Raw genomic sequence first — 20,047 nt, forward strand, 5'->3', positions numbered from 1 at the left:
CTAAGCCGCGAATGCGAAGTAAAAATTTCTTTGCCCACCCGTCGCAAACGTTCCCTCGTGCACAATGACCTACACCGGTTTTCTGATTTGAAAAGACAGTTATTCAAGCCCCATGCGGATGCAACAACGAATCGTCGAGCTGCTATTGCGCAACGAACCAATCCAGCAACGGGTGTCCCACCAATGCACTCAGTAGCGTAGTAAGTTTCCCCATCGCCATCACCGTTCTACGAAAATTTCAACTGACACAGGTGTTCATTTGTCATTTTAGAACTATGAATGTAAGCACAATCGATTAACAAAAATTTATCGAATCGTGCACGAATTAATTATAAACCAATATGTATCCATAATTAATCATTGTTAGGAAATCAATGTGTATACAGTTTCAGAAAAAATGAAGAAAAATAAAAGTTTTATTGAAATACGTGTAACGTATAATAGTAACTAACATGAATTGCTATTAAATTTAATCTTGAAATTGTAGCAATTTTATCGATGACAAATTTATTTCGATTTTTTACCAAAAATAGTAGAAGTGTACGATCAGAAAATACGTCCCTGGATTCGGCAGGAAAAAAAAGAAAATTTTCCCGCGTAATAATTTCCTTAGAATTGAAAATTGAAGATTAATATTTTTCGATAGCTGTGGAAATTGTGCATCAAATATATACATCGTACAAATACTGTAGTTATTGCTCTTTTTAAAACATTGGCTGAAATGGGGACAACGGAGTTAGTGAAAAATATTCTCGTTTTGGCGGGTGTTACATTGCACGAAGGAAACAGCTGTTTGTGGATGCATCGAGTCTCCATGGGAATGTGAAATTACCAGGTGTCCTGTAACGTCCTCACCTCTCACTGTCCCTGCCTTCGTACCCCTGCAATAAAATGAAACCCGTGACTCCCCTGCCCTCCTTCATTCTCATATTGGCATTTAAAAATTAAATGTCTCTGCAGTGCATTCTGATTAATTTTGGTATATATGTATTATGTTTTGTCATGCATGTAGGTTTTTATTGGCATTTAACACTGAACAATTTTAGTACGTTAAAACTGTTTTGAATATAGAAATAATAATACTAATAATAATAAATAAGAACATATAAGAATTATAAAAATTTATTCAAATGTGTTCAATTTAATTATTGCAGTATTTCAGAGAAATATAGTCATGGGCGAGATACAAGAAACAGACCATGGACAAAATAATGCTGCAGTAGAGAAACGTCTGGAAGAATCGGCGTGTGTAATGCGGTTTTTGTTTACCTGACTTAACTCGTACAAATATTTCATTTAATCTTACGTACGATCTCGGATGATTCTTTTGCTTGATGTGATTGTTTATATTATATCTACAACTATTTTTATTAAAACATGATTAATAAACACAAACAATATAAGAAAACATGTTTATAAGTTATAAAAATACGATTTTGATTGATCCATGAAGGTGAACATTTTTATATTTATTAATGTACAAAATAATATTCATAAATATGAATTATTATATTATACAATAATAAATAAAATAAAATTTAAAACAATAAAAGTAATAATATTTATTTTATCATGAGATAAATTATTCAAATTGAAGTTATAAAGACGACGATCAACTTTAATAAACTGACATTTTGCAGTACGAAATATCCCATTTTAATTCATTTGCACATTCGTCTCTCAAATTATTATTAATTTTTCGAAAAAATATTTCCTTTCATCTAAGTAGAAGTGCCACCGAGATTCCAAGATAATCATTGTACTAATATCTGAGGTCGTTCTTCTGAATATTTAACGAAGTTAACTTTCGCACGTGAAGGAATGATCAATGGAATTTTTGAATAGGCTATATTACTTGAATAAACGAAAATAAATACTATCATTTAAAAAACAAAGATCACCTTGAATTTTCGGCGGCAGCTGTACCTAAATAAATTTTATATCCATCAGAAAATGCTCACCATCAACTTCTCTTTAAACAAAGAATTAAGAACAAATACTTATATTTTATTAATAATTGTAAAAGTTATTACTATGTGAGTGGACTATGTTATTGATTAATTCTTCCATCAGGCACATTCATTGTGTTTCTAGTCTTCTTGAATAAGGTTATCCTTAGACCTGCAATAAATAACGTTAGCAAAATGGCAAAAATTTAAAGAACAGACTTTCAATTTTATTACAAAATTTTTATATCTCGCCTTCCGGGAAAAAATAATATTAATCGCTAGAATACTGTGAGCACCTATAAGCACTCTGAAAAGCATCTCTTTTTTATTTTTAATAAATATCGTATTAGCGGTATTTTAATATTGTTTCATTAATATATTCACCCAATTTGATGAATCTGGCCAAAAAGGTGAAATCATTTAAACAATTGTATTCTGTACTTGTATTCTGTTTTTATAGTTGTTGACTATAAAGACGAGCCGCAAGGCTCGTATAATCGTATCTCCTCTTCACAAATTGTCCATTTTACTGTAATTTGAATTAATTTGAATTTACTGTAATTTGAATTAATTCGAACGAGTACGCTGAGCGACATCACGCCCGCGTTTTTCATACTGATTCCTGATTGGTCATAAGTTACCAGGCAACCCTTCTATTCTACAAACCTTGGGTATTGCTGTACATAGATTGGTTTATCCTTAGACCATAATACATACTTACTCCTGCACATCTTCAGACCGCAGCTTGATCCGTTAGCGAGGATTGATATCGGAAGTTCCCATTGTTCTAATTGGCTGACGATTCATTGCTAAGACAGGGTCCACTACGGATTGGATGCACAGTAAAATGATGGAGATGTGCGCCAGCCTAGGGAATAAGAACAGCGTGCAGGAGTAGGTCCATTACTGTACCTGAGTTCATACGAAATATGTAGAGAGTAAAACTTATGCGTCAAATATCAAAAGTACCGGGGTTAATATTAAAAAATGTATTAGAAACATAACAAATTATACGTCACTCAACAATCTTTATTGTTTTATTATGCTATATAATTAATTTATTTTAAATATTTAATTCAAAAATGAATATTTACGAAATTGTCTAAATGTACGTCAAATGCCACGTTGTATCGAATACATACACCATTGAGCTGTTCACAACAACAGCTGTAACGTGTTCCCAGCAGAAGAATACTGCAAAAAATAATTTTGCAATAACTGTTTAAAATGGATTATAGAAATTATATTATATTTTTAGGATTAATTTTGAGTTTAAATTACGTTTGCTGCCAATATAGGACCAAAAACGTGAGTAATTTTGAAATTTTCAGCAGCTGTCATATATGTTTAAGCTTTCATTTTATATGTTTTATTTAAAAAATGTGCAATAGAATTTAATGATTAGCTTTTATTGATGATTATAAGTGATATTTTATGTCATTTGCTACTATTTGATGTTGTAACAGTTTCATTTATTTAACCTAAAATTATTAGTAGTATCTTCAGTTTTATTTAAACGTCATTTATTCATTTTAGACCCAAGGCTCTTCCTTGTCAGATCGTGTACAACAATTAACAGAATTGGCTCTGACAAGACCTGTAATAAAATTTAATGGTGCAAAATTTAAAGAATATGTGCGCACTACGCCAAGAAACTATTCTGTTATAGTCATGTTTACTGCTATGGCACCACAAAGACAATGTCAAATATGCAGGTAAATGCAACTTTATTTATAAGTTCATCTCATTATAAATAATATATGATGTTTATGTAATATTTATTATATATACTTTTTAGACATGCAAATGATGAATTCGTTATAGTGGCAAATTCATTCAGATACTTGCAGTCCCACTCAAAAAGACTATTCTTTGCTTCTGTAGATTTTGATGAAGGATCAGATGTTTTCCAAATGGTATTTAAAGCACTATACAATTGTTAATAAGAAGAAATTTGTTGAATATAAATTATTTTGTGTGTGTAGATGAGATTAAGTACTGCTCCAGTATATATGCACTTTCCACCAAAAGGTAAGCCAAAGCCGGCAGATACCTTGGACATCCAAAGAATAGGATTTGGGGCAGAAGCCATTGCAAAATGGATATCTGAACGCACTGATATTCAGGTGTGTACAGATATATATATATATATTTTTTTATAAGTAGAAAGTAAATTTGTTTAAAACATTTATTAACACATTACAGATTAGAGTATTTAGACCTCCAAACTATTCTGGTACAGTAGCAATAATAATGTTACTAGTACTTATTGGAGGTTTCCTTTACGTGAGACGTAATAACTTAGATTTCATTTACAATAAAACAATATGGGGACTTGGTGCAATGGTAATATAGCATTTTATTGATCTGATAACTTATATAATGGTTTATTTAAAAGTAATACTGTCTACAGTTCTTTACCCTTACAATGACATCTGGGCAAATGTGGAATCACATTAGAGCACCTCCATTTATACATAAATCAGCTAGTGGAAATGTGGCCTACATTCACGCTTCGTCTCAAGGGCAATTTATTTTGGAAACATACATAGTGATGGTTTTAAGTATCCTTTAACTTATGAAAGTTTAAAAAGAATGCAATAGTATTATTTAAAATACTATCATTTTCCTTAATAAAGTATAATTAGACGGTGCTGTAGTATTAGGTATGATTTTAATAACTGAAGCTGCATCTCGTAAAGGTGATGTAAAAAAACGGCGAATATTTGCTGCTATAGGCGCTGGATTAGTCGTCATTTTCTTCAGCCTGTTATTATCCATATTTAGGAATAAAGCACAGGGGTATCCTTACAGGTACAGTAACTTAAAAAACTCTTTACAAATAATAATAAATTATTATTACCAAAGTGGAGTATATTAATATTTTCACAACACTAAAGTATGAATATACTAATATACTCCATTTCTCATATGTTCCGAACAATCTATATCATTCAATGTATCTCAGTGAAGAATAATTGATATGTTGCAGTTTGCTATTCAAGTAAGAGGTTTAAGAGTAGGAAGTCATCATTTGTATATATTGCAAAAGAAACTTTCAACTTGCCCATCAATATTAAACACTAAGCTGCAAAAAAAAGGATTTGAGGATAATACTTGAACTCCCGTCATTGTTAAAAGTGTTGTACCATAATCACGATTTAAATTTGTTTGTACGTACTGTAAAATAAATTAATATTTAAAATCACTATTCCTTAATACTATTTAGGATGTTAATATGCGTGTATAATACATTCCTGAAATAAAAGTTATATATAATTTAGTTTAATATTCTGTACCAACGTTTATTGACTTTGCATACCATGTTACAATTATAATGTGACATCCTTTAATTAAATAAAATTTTCATAATAATAATGTCAAGTACTTAGAAGATATAAGGTAATAGAATTTTTCTAGATTTTGGATAATTCTGAAATGTTTGTATGTACCACTTATGTGTTAATACTGCAGTAGCTATCTAAAAAATAAAAATACAGGTATTTAACATGCACATTTTATGCATATTACTAGTACTATTATAAAACTTCTGTACCTGGTTTACTATGACCCATATTGTAACATAATGATATGTTGAACTTTGCCAAAATATCACAGAAATTAATACATAGATAATGATCTCTGTAATTTGTAAAGCACCTGATACGTATTCAAAGAGACCACCATGTGGTATCTTATATGCTGTAGATGTGATTTCACCAGTTTTATCTTTCCGTAAACCACTAAGAATACAATTTGCTCTAAATTGAGCATATGATGACAATAAGATAATACATGCACATATCATATGAGTATAAGTTATATTTTTCCAGGAGAAATTGTTTTGTGAACCTATAGTAAATAATTTAAAAAAATAATTTAAAATATAAAAGTGCAAGTAAATTTAATTTAATAATCGCGAACCATTTAAATGCAAGCAACTTTTTATTTACCTTCAACAAATCCTTCAGATTCACCTATAATACATACTAAAGTACCAAAATAATGATAGAATCCCATTGTGTAATGAAACATATTTATCTTTTTATCACTGAAAATGCTTATATAGTGTGATTCATAAAATCTTTTCCAGCAATGAATAGTCAAAACCAAGGCAACTACAAATGTACTTTCTGGAGACACTAAAAAAATATAAATTCAAAAATGAACACTGAAATATAAATGTTAAACTTTTAACAACTTTCATACATTCGACTTACCTAATGCTCGTCTATTTGTTCCTAGAAACATATTTAACATCCATATGACGTTTTCAGGTATATCACCATTCCACAGATATTTATGAAGTACCAGATAAAATACATAACTTGAGAAAGGTGCAGCAAACACATAAAAATGTTTAAACCATCTGAAATATTATTTTTATTATTATTAATACTATTAAATTAATGTTTTTATTCTTTTCTTACTTACCTTTTAGGTATTTCTATTTTCATTACATGTGGCTGATATGTATTATCAGAAAATTTACCATAACGATATGAACGCGTTATTAAAACAGGTAAATAAGATTCTATATAGGTAATTAATAAGCCAACAATACCAAGGGACAATGTAGCAAGAAGAAATGCAATAGATATTAAGTTGACTTGCATTTTGTATTGAACTAGGCTTCAGACATAAATAGATGAGTTAAACCTTATTTATAATTTTCTTTTAAAGTTTAGGTGTATCACTTTCATATAAATCAGGTTACTGTAACAATTGAAAAATATATATATAATTAAATAATATATATTAGAACTACTTGTTATTTTACTCTCTATACTTTATTATTATTACTATTATTTATTATATACATTATATTATATACATATATATTATTTAACCGTTTGAGTCCCAGAGGTCATTGGAAAAATGCCGAATAGCGCTATAACGTTTTAATGTCTCTTGTACTGACGTAATTTCAGTGTGTTATCACTGACGCCGTGACATTGCTACGGTCCTGCAATCTATTGATTTTCACTTTATCCTGATGCTAAGATTCAACGAAGTCGGTGAATACGTGTGCTGCGGCACGCGCTGCGGCTCCTTTAACTTGAATTTCCGAAAGAGAAATCATAATATAATGGACATAACTTTTTTTAATTTTAACATTTTAAAACTGATTTTCTTAAACATATTGCTGATAGTTTTCTTTATTACAATGAGACCAAACATTATATAGTTTGGACAAATATTTCTGATTAAAATGGAATCAAACACGATATCATTTCGATCACATTTATTTACTTAATACTTACAGTAAAATCTCGCTGATTGTCGCCGTGTCTGAATTGTAAGCAGCCAGTCCTAGAATTGAAGTCGTTGTACTTTGAGTCTCGCGGCTCGCCTTTATAATTGCCGACATCTCGTGATAGAGAGAGAGAGAGAGAGAGACCTGGAAAGGCAACGGCCAACACCGGCGGCAGCTAGATTAAAAACGATGACCTTTTTATTTCTAATTTTTTATACATGAAAATTATTTTAACATATTGATCACATTTTTCCAATAAAAATGATACCAAACACGACATGCTTTAGATGATACTTATTCATTATACGTAGCAAGTAACTTATTTTATTTGCGAAAAAAGGTATTAGAAAAACCGATTCTAAACATATGAAATATTAAAGGGAACGTCAAAGAAGGTATATATGTCGTTCGAAAGAAAATATCAGAGGAGTTATGCTATTCGAGCCTATGTTCGACGACGGTAAGAAGAAGACAATGATTGAGTTAGATGACGGTAGAAAGATTCCATGACTGAGTTACATAATGGCAGGAAAAGGTCTGAAAGGCTGAGTAAGATGACTGCAGGAAGAAGTCACGGCTCGGTTCGACTACAGTCTGAGGACGAGCCTCCGCGCGGAGGGTGTGAAGGTACGATTTCCTGTACTTTTTTCATCAATCTTATTTTAAGGGGTCGAACATCGAGGAAGAACGACACTGTTTAGATACAAGGTCCTCGAAACTCAGCGCCGATAGCGCAACAATTGGGTTTCAGATGTGGCGACGAAGGACAAGGCCTTAAAATAAGATTGATGAAAAAAGTACAGGAAATCGTACCTTCACACCCTCCGCGCGGAGGCTCGTCCTCAGACTGTAGTCGAACCGAGCCATGGCTTCTTCCTGCAGTCATCTAACTTAGCCATGGCCTCTTCCTGCCGGCATATAACTCAGCCATGTACTACTCCTACCGTCATCGAACGTAAGCTGAAATAGCATAACTTCTTTGACATTTTCTTTCGAACGACATACATACCTTCTTTGACATTGCTTTTAATATTTCATATGTTAAGAATCGGTTTTTCTAATACTATTTTTCACAAACACATAATGAATAAGTATGGTCTAAAGCATGTCGTGTTTAGTATCATTTTAATTGGAAAAATGTGATCGATGCATCAAAATAATTTTCATGTATAAAAGATTAAAAATAAAAAAGTTAAGTTATCGTTTTTATTCTAGCATTACCAGTATTTTCAGGTAGTTTCGTTCTCTCTCTCTCTCTCTCTCTCTCACGAGGTGTCGGCAACTATAAAGGCGAGCCGCGGTGCTCGAAGAACGACGACTTCTATTCTACGACTAACTGTTTACAATTCGGACCCGGCTATATGTAATCGGAAAGGTCTTATCGTACGTATATTATTTAACTACTTTTTTTTTTAAACACGGTCGAACAATGCCGAACACTGCGATAACGCTTATTTTAATATGTGTACTATTAGTTTATAAATATTTCAAGTTTATTGAGAAGAAAACAATGAAATACAAAATGTGTTAGTTGTAATTTAATTGTAAATTATTCAAATTTTCCTTATAACTACCGTTACGAGTAAAATACTTTTTTGAAACTCGAAAGACATTTTTTTCTGGCAAACTATCGAACAGAGCATTACACGTAAAAATTGGTATAAGTCCAGATTTGCCTATCTTGTTCTGCTAGGTTCTTAACAACTTGACATACAATGACGTCTGGGAGACGTCATTTACTTCATGTGCCATTGTAGACTTTGACGTCTCCAAGACGTCAAGAACTGTATTCGGCGAACGCCGTGCATTTCATTATTAGATTCTTTAATTGTTTCGGTCGTGCATTGATGCTGTTTTGTTTAGACTGTTGGAGATGCTTTCCCCCTCCTAACAGTACCGATAAACAAAATTGCATCGACAAATAAAACCGACCTGTGTTCTGGAGTATAATCGTGGAATGGGAGGTGTAGACAAGCAGGACCAATCTCTTGCATGTTTCCCCCTCATGAGAAAATGTGCAAAAGGATATAAAAAAATATTTTTTTATATGTTTGATGTAGCTATTTATAATGCTTATGTTTTATATTCCAAATTGCCTACTTCACAAAAGCAATCGATTGTGAATTTTCGATTGAATATTGCAGAAGACATGCTTTGTAATTTGTCCCTGCCGGACTAACCGACACGCGGCAGACGGTCGCAAAGTGAATGCCCAACTCGGTTACAAGCAAAATATTGGACACATTTTCCTGAACATATACCCGCGACAAATAAAAAGCAACATCCTGCAAAAAGATGCCATGTTTGCGTAAAACATAATATAAGAAGTGAAACAATTTGGCAGTGTAAAATATGCCTCGTTCCGCTACATATTACTAAATGCTTTGAGATGTATCACACATTACAAAATTATTAAATTATTATTTTATACTATTACTTAATTGTTGTACACTAACACTATACTTCAACCCTATTGAATGTTATATAGCAATGTAACTTTAAAAAGAAAAGGCCCTGTTTCTGAGCTTGTACATGAGTGTCCAGTTGAGCCAAGTTAAATAGTATTCTTCGGACGCGTCGATGCACATTTTATTCGTATGTCAAGTGGTTAACACTAAACCTACCAAGCAATACTAACTGGCATGTACTGCTTCACAAAAGTGAGAAGACCGAATTTATTTAGAATTTGTGAAGTTTTTATCATAAAACTTGCTCCAATAATATAACTTATTCAAGCGTTTTCCATGAAAGAGTCTCGGAACTTTGCAGAATTGCAAGGTAAGAAAGCAGTCACTTTGCCGCGGTAGGTTTAGTGTTAATAGCTTCATTTGCTATTACTATACTATTCAATATGAAAAATAATCGTCGAAAGTGTTGAGAAATTGATGCAATGTAAACAGAAATTATTCCTTTTTTACAATCTACAGAATATTACAAATTTAAACAGAAAATGCAAATCGTGTAATAATAACACATTACTGTCAAGATTCAATTTTTTCAACTCTTTTTATCTATTTTTAAATACATGTTTACATAAACTTCCACAGTCATTAGTAATGTTAAAAAGTAATATTAAAAACAGTATACATATTCGTAACTTATAAAGTTTATTCGTTTCATAAATATATTCATAGTACAAAATTAAGTGGTAATAATTAAGTAATTTTTATCACATGATAAACGGACGGATTTCGCTAAGCTAAATTGAACAATTTCACTTTAAGATCATCGCAACAGTTAGCATTTTCAAATTACTTTTATCTTATCCATTTCTAATCATCTGGTAAAGCTAGCTATAATGTCAGTACTATTGAATTTTACATATATTTACAATGATATTTATACGAAACTTAATAAGAGATTAGCAATATTATTTGCTAAAAATACATTTCAGTCAATTATTATTTTAAATAAACTAAATCTTACACCTATCAAGTCCCAGTTGAATCTAAAGAAGAATAACAAAGACTGTTTGAGAAAGATCAGAGTAAAGAATAAATCCAAAAACACCTAAGAAATATTAAAAAATTATTGACACTTTGGGTAATATACATCATGCATTTATGTATAAGAAATACATTAGAATAAACTAAAAGTGTCCATTCCCATGCAGTCAACCATAAAATTTAAAAATCTATTTATATTATTTATAATTATTTGCATTTTTAATTTACACCTTTTATGAAACAAGAACTATAAATACTATACAAGGCAAAATTATCTGTGCTGCTGGATGTAATGCTGAATGTAATATAGAAGTAATTGTTTCTAACTAATTAACTATTTGACCGACCAACTCTTTACTTAAATTATCTGTGAATATGGAGAAAAGTAGTAACAGAGAATACACAAAAAGTGCAAGTTTCAATGAAATTTTCAGTTTATCTAACACAGAAAAATAAAATTGATGTACTGCTTTCACAGTGAAGAATTGATAAATGTTACTAAAAATACTATATTACATTGATATTGTAAACTTATCTTGGACACGAACTTCAATTCTAAAAATTAAGTAATCATTATGCAAAAAATCTGTTAAATCTCGTATTCGTACATATTCCGTATAACCAAAACTTCGTTTGTTCAATTCACAGACTGGTTTTCTAAATGCTTCTAAATCTGGCCTAGATGAAGTTATTTCTCGTATGTCTTTTTCATAATCATGCGGATGGACTAAAATAAAGTACATTATACCATTAAATGGCCAATCTAAACCATCATCATTTTCTGACTTCATTATATGTAGAAGTAATGAGAGAAATTCTGAATCTTTTGAAGATATATTAATTCTGGCACAAATCTTATATCCATTAGGGCTAGTATAAAAACCAGGACTGTAAAACATTTTTAAGGGATCATTTATCATACTTTCAAGCTTGTCCTGGAAAGAATGCAATCTCCAAATATATACACCATTACAGCTACGTAAAAACATTTCTTCTTGATTAAATCTCAAAGAAGTTTGTAAAGTAGTAAGTTGAGTCTTTTGATTAGACACAGTAATAGAAAGTTCTCTATTTTGTTGCTCCAATGTTACTATTCTCTCATACAGATTCCTAAAAAAAAAAGAATATTTGATAGAATTATTTTATGAAAATGTTTTGTTTGAGAAATAAATATTAGTTTTACTTTAATAACTGCTGCCACTCCATTGGTGGTTCACTATTAACTAAAGATGTTGCACTTTTGGGTGGTGGGTCCCATAATTTTGACTCAGCAGTTAGTGCATTAGCATGATTTTGGGCTAGAGATGATTGTGGTAATGTTTTTAAAATCATCTACAAAATATGTAGGCAATCAACCTTCTTACACACAAATTTTAAATAATCATATTGAAAAGAATAATAACTAACAGTTAAATGAAGACTAATATTTGTTTCTAAGTGTGTATGTAAATCATCTTCGGTGTGAAAAATTTCTATACAGCCAACATTTTTAAAATGACAATAAATATTTTGTGAATCTGGAAGACTTCTTTTATATATACATTGATTAATATGAGCTTCCATATCCACTGGAGATAGTTTAATTTCACAACCGAACTGTTGATAAAGACAAGGTGTACGTTGTTGTGATATTTCTCTGCTCGTATATAAATCTCTGAACAAATCACTTTCAGACTTTAATGGCTGACTATCAACTGGACAACAAGCACCTTCCTTTCTACAAATAAAAATTATTTGATAAACACAAGATATATAAATAATGTTTCATTCTATACTCATTAACTTTACAGAAGTGATATAACTTACTGAAGCCAAGTGTATATACATTGCGAACAGAATTTATGACCACAAGATGTTAAAACTGGATCGCGTAGCCAGGTTAAACAAATAGGACACTCAAATCTAGGCTCAAGGTATTCTTTCATACCATCACCACACTGCATGTAATAGTCGAATTACCAGTAAAAATGTAAAATAATAAATGTGTTAACACAAAATGTAAAGCGAAGCCTTAGAAAATATATTATAAATGCAATTCAAGGAAATCCGTTTGAGTAAAAAATAAAATTCGATAGAAGTACTATGTATGATAACATTTACAATTGTAAATTAAAAATGTAAATTGGTACGTACGAGAATACTTTCTTCTATACCAATAGTACATTCTTTAACATTACCGGATTTGGCCATTATCTGCGAAATATGTAATGTATGTACATGTAAACCGGAGTGAAATAAAACCTAATGTTATTATATTATATAAGCAGATGTGCAAAAATTATATCATAAATAAAATGTTTTCGCGTATACATAATGTTAATAATATACTTTCGTATTTAAAAGATTTCTAACTTACTTGAGATTATGACTTACGAATCTCACGTGGAAACAAAACTATTTCGTAAATTAATGTACGCTCGTTTTACATATTGATTTATTCAATAAAAAAAATGAACACTTTCTTGTTTTAAACATAAACTATTTAATAATGTAGTTTTAGGAATAACACTTCAAAAAATGTTTGAACTGAACCATCTTTCCATTCATTCATGTGAAATCACATATGGAAGTACGTATGTGTCAAACAGTGACTCATCATAAATATACATATGTATATATGTCATACATTTAAGCATTTGCTTTCAAAGTCGTACAGCAGATGGCAACACCAGTTAACCATACAAAATGGTTGAATAGAGTGATCGTCTATGATACATGTACCTACTCATCGACGTAAGAATACATATATGGATGGAGCTATTTGGCGTGAGGGGGATTAGATTCGCGGTAAGGGGAGATTATTAGATTTTCAAGTGATTCCGAATCAAACTGATTTATGTTATATGTAACACGTTTGTAACTGATCATGAATTCAAAGTGAACAAGCATATAACTGTTCGCGAGCTTCAATGCAAACACGCTAATGTTTTCAGTGGAGAACAGCTCGTGAGCAGTAAATAGTAGATAAATAAAACAGTAGAACTAGTAAATAAATTAAACATTCTTAAAATTACAAAGTAGTATGCATACCTCTCCATATTTTCTACTAATTTAATAGATACTATAATTAGTATTAATTATATTAAGAATAAAAAACTATAATGTATAAGTTACAATTTCTCTAATATGTTAATATATTATTATCACATATTTCTCTTGGATTTAATTTAGTTTTATAATTTTTCTAAAATTTTTACCATTAATTGGTTATCTACGGAGGCACGGATCAAAGATCTAAAACATACCTTAACGATATTGGTAAATATAATATCGTGAACTTGCTCGAAAGCCTCTCTTTTGTCACAAGACAGTCCTAGACTGAACGGCGGACATGTAAGACCTATGTCACAGCCAGAAGCGACGTTTACTCTTTTTTAAAATCACACAAAATAATTTGTATCTTTCTGTCACCAACCACCTTCGTTCTACTCTCTGCACTTTTTTTAAAATCTCTGTTACATAATTCGGTCTTCAAGTCCGTCCGTCCACGTGTTAGAATTTTGACACATTTCAAATTTCAACGGGTATAAATAACTGTTCTTATTTACAAATCGTTTTACTTTGGCTGAGTAAACAATTGCATTTATTAGTCAGATCGAAACAACTGTCTTCGAAGATACAAATCTTAAAAATCACCGCGTAAAAACGATCAGAATCATTAACAACCTATAAGAAACTATAACCTCCTGGACTATTTGAAAATTCATGTGCCCTCAAGTATGTATTTCTTTTTTCGCGGATTCCACAACCGATTACACATGTTATCATCATCAGACGATGCTTAAGATTATTTTCGTCGTTCATTATTTCAACGTTTCTCAAGTGCTTAAAGATGTCTCTGTAGAGATTTTCTCAAAACTTCGATTTTTACTTGAACGTATCTTGAATCCTAAAACACCTGTAATAGAAACTTCGTATTGCATAAAATGTATCCCATATACATTTATAGAGTTAGAAAATTTTCAAGTTCCACCACTTTCACCTACGTCGAAGATTTCCTCACATATTCGTCGTCGCGTCACCGGGAAGATATTTGCGGCTGGATTCCAGCAAATTTGATATGGATGTAGTAGACTCAAACAATAACAGCAGAGACATCGACGCATGCGAAACGAGCACACAGCGTTTGATAGCCGAGAGCGGTGGCCGATGTATGAGCACACAAGCGATGCAATCGCTCTATGACTTTCGACAGAATAATCTTCTTTGCGATGCTGTTCTAAGACTAGAAGATGGAGGTGTTTTCCCCATACACCGAGCGATATTGTCAGCTTGCAGCCCCTACTTCAGGTCTTAACACTCTACGCAGTATCGTGTCCGCAACCCTTTGGATAAATTTTCAAAACGATTTTTCTTCAACTTTTCGTTTAGGATTTTCTAGATCAGCAACATCCGAGTTCTCGCCAGTAAAAGACTTTATGTTTACAGGACATTGTTCACAACTACGTTACATTCCCGCGAAAAGACCGATGTTCTTCTGCCTGGCGTGAGCAGCAACATGATGAATCTTCTCTTGGAATACGCGTATCTACGATCAATCAACGTGAATAAGGAGAATGTGTGTCAACTACTGGTCACCGCAGATTATCTGAACATTTTAGGCGTTCTCGATCTCTGCAGCGAGTTCCTTAAACAAAATCTAGCGCCGGAGAATTGTATTTCCGTAATGAGATTCGCTCGAGAACATTTCTGTAAAGGATTGGAGAACAGCGCGTACCGTTACGTTATGAGACACTTCGTACAGGTCATTGACCCCTTTCTGTTTCTGCTCGTGTTTTACATTGGTCGTGTTACATTGGTCCAGCATTGATGTTCTCAGTGCGTGCGACGAAGTGAACAAATAAAATAACAGTTTCATTGAACTCAGGTAGCTTCGCGAAGCGATGAAATCCTGAATTTACCGATCGAAGAGTTAACGACATTGATAGGCGCTGACGAATTAAATGTGAAAAATGAAGACACCGTTTGGGAGCTGGTGTTGAAATGGATCGACCACGATTCACAACACCGAAAGGGCTACATAGCAGATCTGATGAAGAATATTCGCCTCGGTCTATTGGACACCCAATTCTTTCTCGAGAACGTGAAAGATCATCCGTACGTTACCGGAAACGATGCTTGTCGGCCCATCATCATCGAGACATTAAAATTTATATACGATCTCGAAATCATCACACAAAAGGATAGGGAAGTGCCCACGCCGAAAATCGCGAGGCCACGGGTGCCTCACGAGATATTGTTTGCCATAGGTGGATGGAGCGGTAGGACTGCTACAAATTTTATAGAGACCTACGATACGAGGGCCGATCGATGGGTCAAGGTGCATATTCCGATTGTTTATACTTATTTCTAGTGTCAAGGAATCCCATAATTTACTGTATTCGTGAATGTTTCGAAAGGTGGAAGAGGTGGATCCTAACGGCTCTCGGTCGTACCATGGAATAGGGGTAGTCGGCTTTAATATCTATGTGATCGGTGGCTTCGACGGGACCAACTATTTTAATAGTTGTCGTTGCTTTAACGCTGCCACCAAAGTATGGAGGGAAGTCGCTCCGATGAACGCCCGAAGGTCTATTACACGCACGCTACCATTCATAAGTATTCGAACATATAGCAAACCAGTGATTTCGTAAAATTAATGTTAATTAAACTATTTCTTATCGTATGAACGACAAGTTCTTTTGTAATATTTCTCTCCGAATTTGTTTGAATCCTTCGTCAACATTCTGACTCCATGATGTCTAGTCGAAGTTTTCATTATTAAATACTTGCCTCCGTGAATACTGTACGTAAAAAAGATTATATCTCATAGTTCTACCAGAATAGATAATAAAGCAAGAGACAAAGTAGTTTCTTGTATAATTCTTGAAAAATTCGTAAATATATGTATAATCGTCCGGATACTTTTGCAGGGTAGTGTGTAACAGAGTGTGTAATAAGTCAGTGTAATATGCTAACAAGGAAACTCCCCTAATTTTAGATGTTACGTTAGCGTTGCTGTTCACAACGATCTTATTTATGCGATGGGAGGATACGATGGGTATTATCGACAAAATACCGCGGAGAGATATAATTACAAGACTAATCAATGGTCTTTAATAGCACCCATGAATTGCCATAGATCAGATGCGAGTGCAACTACTTTAAACGGTATGTTTTCTTATCCATTTTCTTTATCATCAATTGTAATCGTATCTGTGCCATCGTTCTTTTTTTATATTCGCATATTTATTTATATTTACGTACATGTTTCGATAAGAAATGAAAATATTCTTGAATTCTCTCTGCAAAATAGAATATTCCATTCGTGCAACTGCGACACGTTTGTCATTCTTATTTTGCGATATAGATAAAATTTACATTACCGGTGGCTTCAATGGAAACGAGTGTTTAAATTCTGCTGAAATGTACGACCCAGAGTGCAATCAATGGACGTTGATAGCTTCGATGAGATCGCGCAGGAGCGGAGTTTCTTGTATTTCTTATCATAACTGCGTATACGTAATCGGTACAAGCTCAAATAACAATGTTTAGCGAATGACCAAATGATTAGTAGACTACGGCTTTTATACAAGCTAAAAATTGTCGAAGTTAATTGTAAGGAATGTCATTTTAATAATTGTAATAAGTAAGCAGGAAATAATGTAAGAATATACTTCTAAAATGTTCTTCTAAAGAAGAATTTTTTTCTGATGTCTTTACAGTTTTATTGTTGACTTGATCATTTCCGCGACATATCCATAAAATCCGCAGTCTAGTGACTAATATTGACCGGGAAAATGTTATATACTTTAATGAGTACTTTCCGCAGGAGGTTTTAACGGAATATCTAGAATGTCCAGTGGAGAGAAATACAACACATCCACGAATATTTGGAGCTCGATTCCGGATATGTATCACGCCCGCAGTAATTTTGCGATCGAAGTGATCGACGACATGATTTTTGCGATAGGAGGATACAACAGCGTTACCACTATCTATCACGTCGAATGTTACGATGAAAAAACGAACGAATGGTAAAATTCCATCTTGGCCACGGAGTTAACGGCGCGCAACATAAGAATCGCGAGGACTACGTCTCAGGAGACTCCCGTCGCACGTCTCGCCTATCCATGGTCGCCTCTTTCGGCTCGAAGCACATCAGGCGCGTGTGTCTGTTGTTTTATGTGTGGGCGTACAGCATTTTGTGGCGATCACGGGTGAGCGAGACGCACGACGAGTGTCAGGAGGCGTAGCCCTAGCGATCCTCATGTTGTGTGCCGATAATTCCGAGCCCTGTGCTAGACACTCATTGAGCACCCTGTACAATATACAACAGCATTAAACAATTAATAAAACTCACCTCTTTTTTTCGAGCCTCGAAAATACTTTTTAACTTTCCTCTCTAATTTTTTCACAATGCTCTATTCTTTGAAAAACGACCTATCTTTACGAAATATGCAGATGATGTAGCAATTCGGCATTCAAATTTAGATTTTCGAGAATAAGAATAACTCTATAAGAGTTATCCAAAACATATCGTAAATAAAAATTTGTGTCAGATCAAAATCGTGTTCATCACTTACAGCAACGAGTTTATTGTTCGATTATACGTATATTTTCCGCAGGTACGAAGCAACAGACATGAACATATATCGTTCGGGACTTTCAGCTTGCGTAATCGTTGGGCTACCAAATGTGAATGATTACATTCACAAGCATCGTGAACGCTTGATGGAAGAAAAACGACAGAAATTATTGGCATTAGAAGTGCCTCGTAATCAGCAGCAACATCAACAGGATCAGGCACAACAGAATCGCGAGAATTTAGTAGTCGATGAAATTATTCCAGCACCGTCTTCCATGCCACGAAATAATAGATCAAACAACGGAAACCAACAAAACTGAATTTTCAACGACTGGATAAATTATGAAGGAATAATTAGAAAATTGGACAGTTTAGCAATTCGGTGGCAGCTGAAAGAGAACGACAATGAATGCTTAAAGAGATTAATCAAAAGGAAACGAAATATTCAAAAAAATCTTTTCGATTCAGGAAACATGTCGATTTGAAAGAATTTTAACTGTTTTATCAGATAATTTCAAGTAATTTACCAATTTTCAAGGAAGGAAAATAATATTTAAATATCCACAAGTCTTCAAATAACTGAAAAATATTTCTGAACACGGACTGAAAGTAATAGAAGGAATATTCCGCACCATATATATCATTCAATCGAACACATACTAACCCGTCCTTTAGAAAATAATTTCAGATTTCTAATTTACTTGAATTTGTTAAACTGACCATGTTTTTCTTTTTTTTTTACGAAACATATTTATATTGACAGTTTTTGTGACACAATTTTGTATGATCTTTATTGGATTTATGACTTTACATATGTGAACGAATTTTGAACACAACTTATAATAAAAGCAAAAAAAAAACGAAAACTACATTTTTTTCAAGATGTTCAAGATAACATACAAAAATATGACAAAATATTTTTCGCAGGACTCTCGGATGACCGAACCGATGCCGATACATTTCTTCTGCATTGATACGATACAGTACGTATAACCGTACGTTCGAATAGATATAAATCGTCACACTTTATACACGTTAAAGCTTTATTCTCTACTTTACAATATTAACAAAAATTCAAAATTTGCAGCTATTAGCTCGGTATCATCCTCGACCCAGAAATTCATTGCAATTAGTAACATTTTCTGAGTCCAGGATGATACCGATTGTCTCACCGCGAGGAGGTTGCTGCTTTAGAGACCCGAAAGGGAGTCAGAACGAAGCCGGAATTCGCTATGGCTCCCTTTCTAACAACGACGACTTATAAACTAATACGCTCGCTAGCTAGCTATCACACATTCACACACACTCACTCGTTCGCATATGTCAAGTTCTATTGCGGACCAAAGTGGATCAAAGAAGAAGTCTCTGATCTACGGGGACCAAAATGAAGTGATTCTTTCAAAGTGAGAAACAAATGCGAGTCAGGGCAGAAGGCACTGACTCGAGGGTGACGCGATGCGTACAATGCTCGCACAAATTCGGAGCCTCGCAGATCTCGATGTCCGGCGCGATCACATGAGGAGTGATGATCTAAAGTTGGATCCTTGGCCATTTCTCGCCCTGCGACCTAAAACTAAGTTAGGCCGCCTTACCCGTCTGAATCGGCACTAGGCGGGAGCCTACACAGGTAAACCTGTGTGACCTTTTCTCGCCCAACGCCCCGCTCCCAAAAGAGAGCTAAGGACGGATTACTGGCCGAACAGCGACCAGGGAAGAGCCTTCCCAAAAAGGGTGGATTCCGCGTCCGAATCACCACGCCGCATGATCACTAGCCGAACATCGAGAAGTGTTCGGACTTACCCAAGAGTTTGCGCAAGCAAGGCCACCA

General features: G+C 33.4%; 4 protein-coding genes and 1 long non-coding RNA gene across 9 annotated transcripts; 3 read left to right on the forward strand and 2 right to left on the reverse strand.

Annotated features, from left to right (window-relative positions):
- Positions 1-3,073: 3,073 nt before the first annotated feature.
- Ostgamma (oligosaccharide transferase gamma subunit) lies at positions 3,074-5,238 on the forward strand. Of its 2 annotated transcripts, none has more exons than XM_076526754.1 (8): positions 3,074-3,257; positions 3,486-3,664; positions 3,748-3,865; positions 3,935-4,075; positions 4,155-4,295; positions 4,363-4,513; positions 4,598-4,763; positions 4,918-5,238. In XM_076526754.1, the coding sequence occupies exons 1-8, from the start codon at positions 3,177-3,179 to the stop codon at positions 4,925-4,927; spliced, it is 987 nt and encodes a 328-aa protein (XP_076382869.1). In that variant the 5' UTR covers positions 3,074-3,176; the 3' UTR covers positions 4,928-5,238. The 2 variants fall into 2 exon arrangements, with proteins under 2 accessions (XP_076382869.1, XP_033332255.1); XM_033476364.2 differs by having other exon boundaries at positions 4,942-5,238.
- Positions 5,229-7,798, reverse strand: LOC117223828 (polyprenal reductase). Of its 3 annotated transcripts, none has more exons than XM_076526757.1 (6): positions 7,214-7,798; positions 6,384-6,665; positions 6,170-6,318; positions 5,903-6,091; positions 5,506-5,801; positions 5,229-5,430 (listed from the first exon to the last, which is right to left on the reverse strand). In XM_076526757.1, exons 2-6 carry the CDS (start codon positions 6,563-6,565, stop codon positions 5,338-5,340), a joined length of 909 nt encoding a protein of 302 aa, XP_076382872.1. In that variant the 5' UTR covers positions 6,566-6,665; positions 7,214-7,798; the 3' UTR covers positions 5,229-5,337. The 3 variants fall into 3 exon arrangements, with proteins under 3 accessions (XP_076382872.1, XP_076382870.1, XP_076382871.1); XM_076526755.1 differs by having other exon boundaries at positions 6,800-7,798; XM_076526756.1 differs by having other exon boundaries at positions 6,784-7,798.
- A 34-nt stretch (positions 7,799-7,832) lies between these two features.
- On the forward strand, positions 7,833-9,642 carry LOC143260637 (uncharacterized). Its single transcript, XR_013034912.1, has 2 exons — positions 7,833-8,589; positions 9,351-9,642. It is a non-coding gene; the product is annotated as an uncharacterized LOC143260637 (long non-coding RNA).
- Positions 9,643-10,294: 652 nt separating this feature from the next.
- Positions 10,295-13,242, reverse strand: LOC117219535 (TNF receptor-associated factor 6). Its single transcript, XM_033468733.2, has 6 exons — positions 13,009-13,242; positions 12,786-12,845; positions 12,459-12,589; positions 12,060-12,369; positions 11,836-11,984; positions 10,295-11,762 (listed from the first exon to the last, which is right to left on the reverse strand). Exons 2-6 carry the CDS (start codon positions 12,840-12,842, stop codon positions 11,165-11,167), a joined length of 1,245 nt encoding a protein of 414 aa, XP_033324624.1. The 5' UTR covers positions 12,843-12,845; positions 13,009-13,242; the 3' UTR covers positions 10,295-11,164.
- A 721-nt stretch (positions 13,243-13,963) lies between these two features.
- On the forward strand, positions 13,964-19,085 carry klhl10 (kelch-like protein 10). Of its 2 annotated transcripts, XM_033468941.2 has the most exons (9): positions 13,964-14,369; positions 14,602-14,942; positions 15,081-15,396; positions 15,520-15,972; positions 16,052-16,221; positions 16,633-16,802; positions 17,002-17,160; positions 17,464-17,668; positions 18,260-19,085. In XM_033468941.2, the coding sequence occupies exons 2-9, from the start codon at positions 14,713-14,715 to the stop codon at positions 18,537-18,539; spliced, it is 1,983 nt and encodes a 660-aa protein (XP_033324832.1). In that variant the 5' UTR covers positions 13,964-14,369; positions 14,602-14,712; the 3' UTR covers positions 18,540-19,085. The 2 variants fall into 2 exon arrangements, with proteins under 2 accessions (XP_033324832.1, XP_033324833.1); XM_033468942.2 differs by lacking the exon at positions 17,002-17,160.
- Positions 19,086-20,047: the final 962 nt, after the last annotated feature.

This window comes from Megalopta genalis, chromosome 15, assembly GCF_051020955.1.
Source record: "Megalopta genalis isolate 19385.01 chromosome 15, iyMegGena1_principal, whole genome shotgun sequence".
Taxonomy (NCBI): Eukaryota; Metazoa; Arthropoda; class Insecta; order Hymenoptera; family Halictidae; genus Megalopta; species Megalopta genalis.